A 9,238-nucleotide genomic window follows, 5' to 3' on the forward strand; every position below is an offset into this window, starting at 1 on the left:
CCTTCGTGTTCCTGTGCTGTTTGAAGGGGGGTGTTGGCGGCCCCGCCCACCTGACGCTGGGCCTGGGACCCCAGGAAGCACTGGCCTGTCCAGCCAGGGGTGATCATCTTGCCTGACTTCAGTGGGGTCAAGGAGAAAGTAGATTCATGGGGGAGAGGGTACGGGGGCTGCTGCCTAGGCACAGGGGTAAAGACAAAGGGGCCCAAAGAAGTGGGAAGTCAAGAGGCAGAAATCAGGAGACATTTATTCAAAGTCTGAATACAGACGGACGGCCAGCTGCCTTCTACAACATAACAGCAAGAAAGGTCGGCGGAGAAGGTACAAAAGTTTCATTATAAAATCGTTTAATTAGGCTTTTGCGCATCGTGGCCGCTGGCGGCCGGAATGCCGTGAGTGCGGTTGCCCGCGGTACAATACTGCGCCTGTAATCGCTGCTATCAAAATATACATCTGTCTGGTAAGACCTCGCTGCGTGCCGCATGCCCCTGCCGCACAGGTATAAAAAGTCATAAATATTTACACCTTGTTACTCCTCACCCCACAGGAAGGGGATCCCTGTGGCTGGTGGAACCCGCCCAGAGGACACACAGGGGTTTTATGGGGGTCCGCGCGGCCTGCAGCCAGTTAAGACAGGACCCCACCCGCCTCTGGATCCCAGCACTGGAGGCATAGACAGAAAACAAGAAATAACTTTGGTCCACAATTTGCAGAGAAACAACACACGAAGAGCCCTGAAGAAGTGTGTAGAGTGTGTCTGGGCAGCTGCAGGGAGGTGTGGTAAGGCTGCAGGCAGGCAGCTGGCTGGGGGCACGCAGACCCTGCCCAGCGAGGCAGCCCGCTGTTACAAAGAATACTAAAAGTAGAGTACAAGGTAATACAAGGAGGAAGCTTACATATATGGATGTCATCTTTATCTTGCTATAAAAAGTTACGTAAAACTAGGTCCTTTGCATATAAATGAGGAGATTAGAATATTTGGTCACCTGAAGTATTGCTAGGCACAGCTGTCTGCGAATATAATACAAAAAGAGCACCCCGCACCGCCTGGTTTGGGGATGTGGGGAGGGGGCGCCCTGCTGACGGGAGTGGAGGTGGGGGCCAATCACGTGACTTGATTGATGGGGCAGGCGGGCCGCTGCCCAACCCCCAAGGCGTCAGTCAGTACATGATGGAGGTGGAGCCCGAGGCCCACCCCAGCCAGCCGGGTGGCCGTGGGTTAAGGCACGAGGAACCAGCGTGGAGGAGCCCGGTCCCCTGTGGGGAGGGGTGGGACTGGGGTGGCCGGGCTCCAGAGGCATCGCTGTGAAACCTGAGGGGCGTGGCCGAGCTGTGGGACGCCCCCCAACCACAAGGTTAGACAGAGGGCTAGATTTAATTTTTTTAAAAACAGGTAAACTGATTTCTCTTTAAAAAAATAAAATCTCTGGTGGTAAGGTCACTTCAGCTGCGTTAAAGTGGCAATTCTCTGGAATGATGTAAGTGGTCACCCGGTGGAGGCCCTAGATGGTGGACTTGGAGAAGGAGACCCGCAGGTGGTGGTTCTCGCCCAGGTCATGGTTGTGCAGCTCGATCAGCGCCTGGATGGCCTCCTCCACGGAGCCCATCTGGATCAGAGCCATCTTGCGGTCCTTCCTGCAGGGGGGGACGGGGTGGGCAGGCCGTGAGGGTAGGGCAGGGCAGAGCCAGCGTGGGCAAGGCGGGGCCAGTGTGGAGGGGCGGGGCCTACTCACTGGAAGAACTTGAAGCCCTTGACCAGGCCACCATTGCTGGAGAAGAGGATCTTGAGGTCGTCCTCTGAGATGGACAGCCTGCAGGAGTCACACGGGCCTGTGAGCCAGCGACTCCAGGAACAGCGACTGGGCCCTCCCTCCCACCACCAGGGTCCCAGCTCAGGAAGGGTGGGGGCCAGCCCTCCTTACGGGATGTTGGAGAGGTGAAGGGTGGCCGAGGGCGGGAAGATGTTCTGGAAGTTCTTGGAGCCGGGCTTCTTGAAGCGGTGCAGTGGCGAGTTGCCATAGTCCTTGGTCAGACCCTGGTCCTCCTGCCCCTCTCGGGGCAGCTGCACGTTCTGGTGCTTGGACAGTGTGATGCGCACAGGCTTCCCGTGCAGCTTGTGCCCGTTCAGGTGGCTCATGGCTATGGGCGGGCAAACACGCCAGGGCCGTTGAGGGCAGGGGCCCAGACCTAGACCTCCCCTCCCCTCCAACCCCCCCACCCCTCCAGGACTCACCAAGCTGAGCCTGGCTGCCGTCGGCCATCTGCACCAGGGCATTCTCCTTCTTGTTGAACAAGACCTTCACGCGCTGCACGTCCCCGTACACGCCTTCAAAAACCCGACAGGGGCCTGAGTACCGGGGGGAGGGGGGACGGGCCGGCCGGTCTCCCCGCAGCCCCCCAATCCCCACACCCACCAGGCTCCCATCACTGCCCTGGGGGACCTGTGGCCACAGGGCACCTCGCAAGAGCTGAGGTCAGCCAGAGTGACCCCAGGCCGGGGGTGTGCCGCCAAGGGGCAGCCACCTTCCCCGCCCCCAGCACAGGCCACATAGGACGGCATGCGGGACCCCAGGAGCTGCACGCGCACACGGCCACACGCACACCGCGCCAGTGCCAGGCTGAGCCAGTGCCACCTCACAGTACACTCGGGGAGAGGAAGTGGGAACGATAACATACCGAAGAGAATAAAGAGGCTTTGGGGCGTGACTCTCTAGAGACAGCAGAGCAAGGCAGCGGAGGGACAGGGAGAGGGAGAGTCAGGGGGAGCGAGTTGCGGCCGTCCACCACGAGGAAGGCGGTCCCCGCAGGCGTGCGGCATGGTTGATGGATGACGGAGTTGTCAAGGTGGTTAATATTCAAGGGCAGGTTGGTTTCCGGAGAGCAGGGTTTGAGGGGGAATTTGGTTTGTTTGTTTATTTATGTTTTGTTTGTTTCAAGCAACAACAGGAAGCAGAAGTACCGTGCAGTCAGTTGGCAAAGAAATTCCGGATCAGGGCAAGAAAAAAAACCGGGAGAGGGGAAGGGGAGAAAAGAAAAAAAGTAGCAAAAACACAGGTCAGTAAAACATAAGAAAATAACTATCGTGTCCCCTCAGTCACGGTCTAGGCACACGCTGCAGTCGGCTCACCTCGCGGCCTGCGGTGGCACAGAGGGCAACCTGCTCTGGCTGGCAGGAGGCCCCGCCCCCCACCCCGGGTCCTGCCCCCGCCGTGCCACGAGGTGAGGCGGTGTTAGTGCAGCGCTGGCCTGCCAGCGCCCCGTCCCCCACCGAGGGGCTGGCCTGCTCTGCCCGCAGCCTGGGAAGAAGCAGTAGTTGTAGGCAGACAGGAGGACAGACTGAAACGCTGACTTAACAGTCATCCCGTGAATCCAGAGGGGAGGATCCCGAGCAGTTTACTCATCGGAGTGCCCCACTCCCCGAGCAGTCCTCAAGGTCACCCAAGACCACTCAGCACCACCCCAGGGCTCAGGGTGCCTAGCCCGGCACCCTGACTGTGGCCAGACTCAGCTGTCCTCATGAACTAAGCCGCACCAACTGTGGGCCACGGGGTTAGACGTCTGCATGCGTGGGGAGGGTTAGGAGACAGGCTGGCTGGGCGGCGGCGCGGGCCGGAGGGGGGCAACGGGTGAATGACCTGTACCAACACGTGGAGCCTGGTCAACTGCCGCCCAAGACAGTGTCACGCCCTCCCTGCCTGTCCTTGTGGAGGGGCCCAGGATGGGAGGAGGAGCACGTACCTCTGGGTTCAGGTTGCTAACGAGCAGGACTGAGTTGCCGGCTCCTGCTAGGCCTGGGATGGCGATGCGGCCTGCTGCCGCAGCCGCCGCCGCAGCAGAGGGAATGGCCAGGGGGGCCAGAGCCCCGTGGACATTAGGAACGGAGAGGCCTAGAGAGGAAGCAACAGTCAGGGTGTGACGCATAGCCCTAGGCTCTGGCAAAGAACGCTTGGTTCTCTGCCTGCTGCCCATCCACCACCTGTACAGCTGTAGCCACCCCCACCCTGGCGGGAGGCAAGGCAAGCACACATAAGTACCTGCGGCCTGTGGAATGGCGAAGGTGGGAGGGAAACCGGCTCCTGCGTATGGTGAAGCTGAGATTATGCCAGGTGCACCTACAAAGGAGAAGACTCTGGCTCGTTGCACTGCACCGCACGCCGCCCCAGCTCCCTAACACAGCCCGCCACAGCCCTCACCAAAGGCCGCAGCCATGGTCTGGTCCAGGGACGGCTGGCTGTCCCCTGAGGGCAGGTCGGGCCGAGTGTAGTCTCGGCTCTTGTCATTGTTGTACTTGACGTTGAGGCTGGTGAGCTTGGAGAAGTCAATGCGCAGCGTGCAGCAGGCGTTGTAGATGTTCTGGCCGTCCAGGGACAGCTTAGCATGCTGGGCGCTGACAGGCTCGGCATACTGCAGAAGCGCCTGGAACTGGTTGTTCTTGGTGAAGGTGATGATTTTGAGCACTGTGCCAAACTTGGAGAAGATCTGAAGACGCAGTGGTAGCGGGTCAGGGTGGGTGCCCGCTCCATGCCCCCACCCCGCTGCATCTGCCCAAACCCACCTGGTGCAGCACATCCAGGGTCACCGGATAAAACAGGTTCTCCACGATGACCCGCAGCACGGGGCTCTGGCCCGCCACAGCCATTCCTGCGTCCACCGCGGCGGCAGAGGCGGCCAGTGCCAGGCTCCCAGACTGCACTGAGTTGACGGCCTGCAAGGCGGCCTGGGCGCGCGCCTGGTTGGGCGAGCCGTCCGTCTTGAGCTCCTTGTGGTTGGAGAACTGGATGTAGATGGGCTGCCCACGCAGCATGGCAGCCACGGAGGTGTAGTAATTCACCATGGTGTTGGCTGCCTCCTCCGTGTTCATCTCGATGAAGGCCTGGTTCTTCCCCTTCAGCATCAGCAGGTTGGTCACCTTCCCGAAGGGCAGCCCCAGGGAGATGACCTCCCCCTCGGTGACATCGCCTGGCAGCTTGCGGACATGCACAACTCGAGAAGGGGCACCTGAGCTCCGGCTGTCACCTTTGAACTTCTTGGTGTCGTTCCCATTGGCTGCAGGGAGGTGGGTTTGTGGGACTTCCTGCTGTGCCGCACCCTGACCCCCAGGTGAGGACAGGCCAGAACCACCCCAAAGAGGAAATGAGCAAGCAGCCTACCTTTGCACCCCCAGTCTCACCTGCAGACACAGAGTCGCACCCCAAAAGGAAAACAAGCAGGCCTACCCTTGTGCCTGTGTATGCGCCACCCCCACCCCACTGGCCAGAGCCTCACCTGCAGACGCAGAGTTGCTGCTCATGATAAAAGGCCCGTTGGTGACGCAGGCAGAGAAGAGCTCTTCAGATCCCCGCTGGAAGAGACAGGGCCTCAGGGAGCCAGCCCCCACCCGGGGTCCAGACCCCCACCCGGCCCACAAGAACACAACCACAGCCAGGCTCAAGCTGGCAACCAGGCCTGGTCAGCCCTGGCAGACAAAGCCCCCTTATCGCTCCATACAGGTAGGCGCCCTATTTCCCAGCCAGCCCTGGCAACCCAATCTGTCTGCCCTGCCTGGCCATCCCACAGGACAGGGTGTGCATGCCGAGGGTCACCCTGTCTTCCTGCTGACCCCAGTGGGTGCAGCAGTCTGCAGTGACAGGCCCCCAAGGGCAACAGCTGGGGCACAGGTACAGCTACCCTCCACACACCTGCTACCCCACCCCACCTGTGATTCCAGCAGCCCAGGCCCTTGAAGCCCAGGTGCAACAAACAGTGGCACCCAGCCCCCAGCCCTCCCCACCCTGCGGCTCGGCAGGCGCTCGGCAGGGCGGGAGTTTCCCGAAGCATTCTTGGCCCCTGGCCCGAAGCCCTAACTGTGGTTCCCATGACCACAACCGTCTGCAGGCAGACAAGGCCCCCGCCCACCGAGGAGCTCCAGAGCAGCTCAGCAGGGGGCGCTCGCCACCCTGGGCCAGGGCCCTGCCACCTAGGGGCCTGCCCCAGCCCTCAGGTGGGAAAGGAGGGGCACCCACTAGTGACCCAACTAGATACAAACCTCTAGACACATCCAGGAGCCCTTCAGACTCAGCCCCACCTCTAACCAACAGACCTATCTACTGGAAGACCGAGTTTTTTGGGGAAAACTCCAAAACCAGCTGCTGGCCAAGCCCCCAAGCACGGGCACTGCCTCCCCCATCCAAAACCAGCAGACAATCCATCCTCGAACTCCCTACCACAGAGCCAACGCAGGCTCACTCACACAGCGACCCTAGGCAAAGGCAGAGCCGCCCATGGTTTCCACCACAAGGAGACCGACTAGAGGCTTCGAACTGCTGGCCACTGCAAACCAACGATCTGGTGACTGGCAGCTGTGTGCCCCAAAGCAGTACCAGCAAGGAGGGCCACCCTTTAGCTTTGGAGACCCCATACTGCCCCCCACAAGAGGAAGTGAGCAGGCCTACCTTTGTACCAACTGCTATGTCTGGAACAATGCTAGAGAGAAAGGAAAGGGGTGTTAGCCAGGAGACCACACAGCTCTGCTGACAGGGCTCCCTGCTCAGAGGGGACCCTTCCTTCCCTGGTGCCCCAGATCAGGAACCAGAGCCCAGGACCGCCTGGGGGTTGAGGTCACGATAGCAGTTTGACCTCCGCAGGACTGGTAACTGGCGGCACCCCACTTCCCAGGGACCTTTCACAAGACCTGTGAAGACTCTCCATCCAGCACCTGGGCCCCCTCTATGTAGCCCCAACACGGCCCCCCCAGCAGCCGTCTCGGACCAGACAAAGCTACAAAGTGGCGGACAGACTGCCCTCAACCTGCAGCCGGAAACCCACCACTCCAGGACCTGCGGGAGGGGCCGCTCCTGGGTGTTAAGAAGATCCGTCTGGAGACCTCGGCCATCTTACCACGCAGGCTGAGCGCCAGGCGCTGAGCCGCAGCTCGGGCTCAGGACCCCTGGGGTAGGGGACCCTTCCCAGGGGGCAGTCCTGGCGGGCCAGGCCGGAACACACAGCATGCAGCGAGCGCCCCGTGGGCAGTCCCACACCATTCCAAAATGTGCCCTCCACCCCCCCGACTCGGCTGAACCCCATCCTCCTTCCCCGGTGGGCCAGAGCTCTGGGACACAGCCACTTCCGCAGCCTGCACCCTGACCTTGGGCCGCGCGGCTCCCTTGGGAGGCGGAACAAAGGGGACAGTGAAGCGAGACCACTCGAGGACGCGTCGGGGGGCCGCCGCACCGCGCCCACCCCAGCCGGCCTCGAGCCCGGGCGGGGCGCCCATGCGGCGGCGGGCGGGGTGGGAGGGAGGGACGGGCGGGCGGATAGGGACGCCGGGGCCGCGCCCGGGCCTGGGGCGGGCGGGGGAGGAGAGGACAGAGTCCTCTCGGCGGGAATGGCGCGCGACGGGGCCGGACAGAGCGCGCGGGGGGCCGCGCACGCGTACCACGGCCGGACGGAGCGCGCGCGCGCCAGCTCCAGACGGGAAGCGGGCAGGGCTGCGGGGCAGCGTCGAGCCCGAGCCCGCCGCGCGCGGCTACACTCGCACGGGCTCGGACCGGGCTCCTCGGCAGCGTCGCGCCCGAGCCCGCCGGGCGCGCGCGGAAACGCACTCGCGCAGGCCCCGACGGGAGGCGGGCCGCGAGCGAGCCCAGGCTCGCCGGACGCGCCGAGAGGCCCGCGCGCGCAGGCTCCACGGGGAGCGGCCGCCGCGGGCGGAGGGGAAGTGCGCCGCGGCGGGCGGGGGGGGGGGGGAGCGGCCGCCGCGTGCGCTCCGGACCGGCGCGTGCAGGCCGGAAATGCGCGCGCTCTGTAGAGGAAGGGGCGAGCGCGGCGCCAAGGCCTGCGGCCGGGACTGCCCAGCCGCGAGCGCGGGCCGCCTCGAGCGCTGTCTGCGGCCCCGCTCCCGCGAGCCCGGGCGGGGGGAGGGGAGCCGGGGACCCCGGCCCCCCCACTGGCCCGGCCGGAGAGGGCGCGGCGCTCGGGCCTGGGCACCGGCGGCGGCTGAGGGGCGGCCGGGCCGTAAGGAGCGCGGCAGGCGACGGGCGAGAGACGACTTACCCGTCCATTGCACACACAGGAGACCCGCTGGGGACGGAGTGGAGGCGCCGGAATAGCAGGAACCGACTCAACGGCTCCGAGATATAGACTCACAAAATGGCGGAGACGCCCGTACACGTCCCCCGCGCGGGCTGCCTATTGGCTCCCGCCGAGGCCAGGGGGCGGGGCAAACGTCGCGGCCCCCTGCCGGCCCCTCCTAATGGCCAAAGTCCGACGGGAGGCAGGGCCAAGGCGAGCGGCAGGCGCTTATTGGAGGAAATAGCCGTTCGTCAAGGCTTACGGAGGCAAAGGCCCGTGTAGAGGGGGAGGGGGTGATGCCACGTGATGACGTCTTGGCCAGTGAGCTCCCCTGTGGCATGTGGCGTCTCAGGGAGCCATCTTGAGAGTGGGTACGTGGCGAGTCAGGCGGCCGAAAGCGTGCTTCCCTTAGGCTGCCGCCATCTTGCACCCGGGCAGGAGCCGCCCACCTCGGGCGTGAAGGCAAAGAGAGGCGCGCCGCCATCATGGAATCGGGCAGGAAACCTCAGGGCCTCCATCTTGCTTGTGGGCACGTGACCAAAACTTGTAATTCAAACGGCGGCGAACGCCGAGGCCAGCGCGCTGGCAGGCGGAGGCCGCTCGGCCACCCCCCTCGCAGGCCGGGGCTGGCCTCGCCTCCCTGGCTGGCCGCGGGGCCTGCGAACCGAATGCATCCTGCTTCAACCCCCCACCCGATTGTCTTTGTTCCGCCCGCAGCCCCAGCCCTGCCCGCGGGCCGCCCCGGGCTGCAGGAATGCAGGCGGAGACCCGGGCCCAGTGCACAGGGCACAAGAAAAAGGAGACGCACAGCTTTGCCCTAGTGAGCCCCTGGGAGCCACCCGAAACAACGGGCTGAGGCCCACTAGGGCCCCCTGCTCATCTTCTTTCTCTGTCTGATTCTTCTCGGGAGTAGGTCGGCTGCCCCAGATGGCTGCTGGTGCTAAGAAACAGGAAACCGCTTCGCAGGCCACAACCCCGGCCAGCAGAGTGATGGACAGGCCCAGGGAGGGCAAGGAGGGGGCCAGAGTGCCACCCGGGCCCGCCCTGCCGCCTTCCCAGACTGGGGACTGCCACCCACCCCCCGCTGCTTTGAGAGTCCAGGGGCTTGGCCAGCTCCCAGCATAGTACACGCTCAGGAAACAGAAGATTATCATGATCCTCCCTTGCAGCCGGTCTGCTTGAAAAAGCAGAAAGC

The 9,238-nt window shown here is 63.6% G+C and overlaps 1 protein-coding gene across 1 annotated transcript; it reads right to left on the bottom strand.

Annotated features, from left to right (window-relative positions):
- Nucleotides 1-226: 226 nt before the first annotated feature.
- On the bottom strand, nt 227-8,106 carry PTBP1 (polypyrimidine tract binding protein 1). The gene is made up of 12 exons (XM_075543956.1): nt 8,026-8,106; nt 6,429-6,459; nt 5,263-5,338; nt 4,553-5,043; nt 4,191-4,476; nt 4,032-4,109; nt 3,736-3,884; nt 2,674-2,707; nt 2,231-2,323; nt 1,920-2,136; nt 1,731-1,808; nt 227-1,632 (listed from the first exon to the last, which is right to left on the bottom strand). The coding sequence occupies exons 1-12, from the start codon at nt 8,031-8,033 to the stop codon at nt 1,500-1,502; spliced, it is 1,674 nt and encodes a 557-aa protein (XP_075400071.1). The 5' UTR covers nt 8,034-8,106; the 3' UTR covers nt 227-1,499.
- Between the last annotated feature and the right edge of the window lie 1,132 nt (nt 8,107-9,238).

This window comes from Tenrec ecaudatus, chromosome 1 (genome assembly GCF_050624435.1).
Source record: "Tenrec ecaudatus isolate mTenEca1 chromosome 1, mTenEca1.hap1, whole genome shotgun sequence".
In the NCBI taxonomy this organism is placed as follows: domain Eukaryota; kingdom Metazoa; phylum Chordata; class Mammalia; order Afrosoricida; family Tenrecidae; genus Tenrec; species Tenrec ecaudatus.

What these genes read in the sequence shown, in the direction of transcription:
- PTBP1 (XM_075543956.1), bottom strand. An exon ending in GACCATGGCTGCGGCCTTTG is followed by an intron (nt 4,110 to 4,190) that starts GTGAGGGCTGTG and finishes TCTCCTTTGTAG; the next exon opens with GTGCACCTGGCATAATCTCA. An exon ending in AAGGGCTTCAAGTTCTTCCA is followed by an intron (nt 1,633 to 1,730) that starts GTGAGTAGGCCC and finishes CCCCCCCTGCAG; the next exon opens with GAAGGACCGCAAGATGGCTC.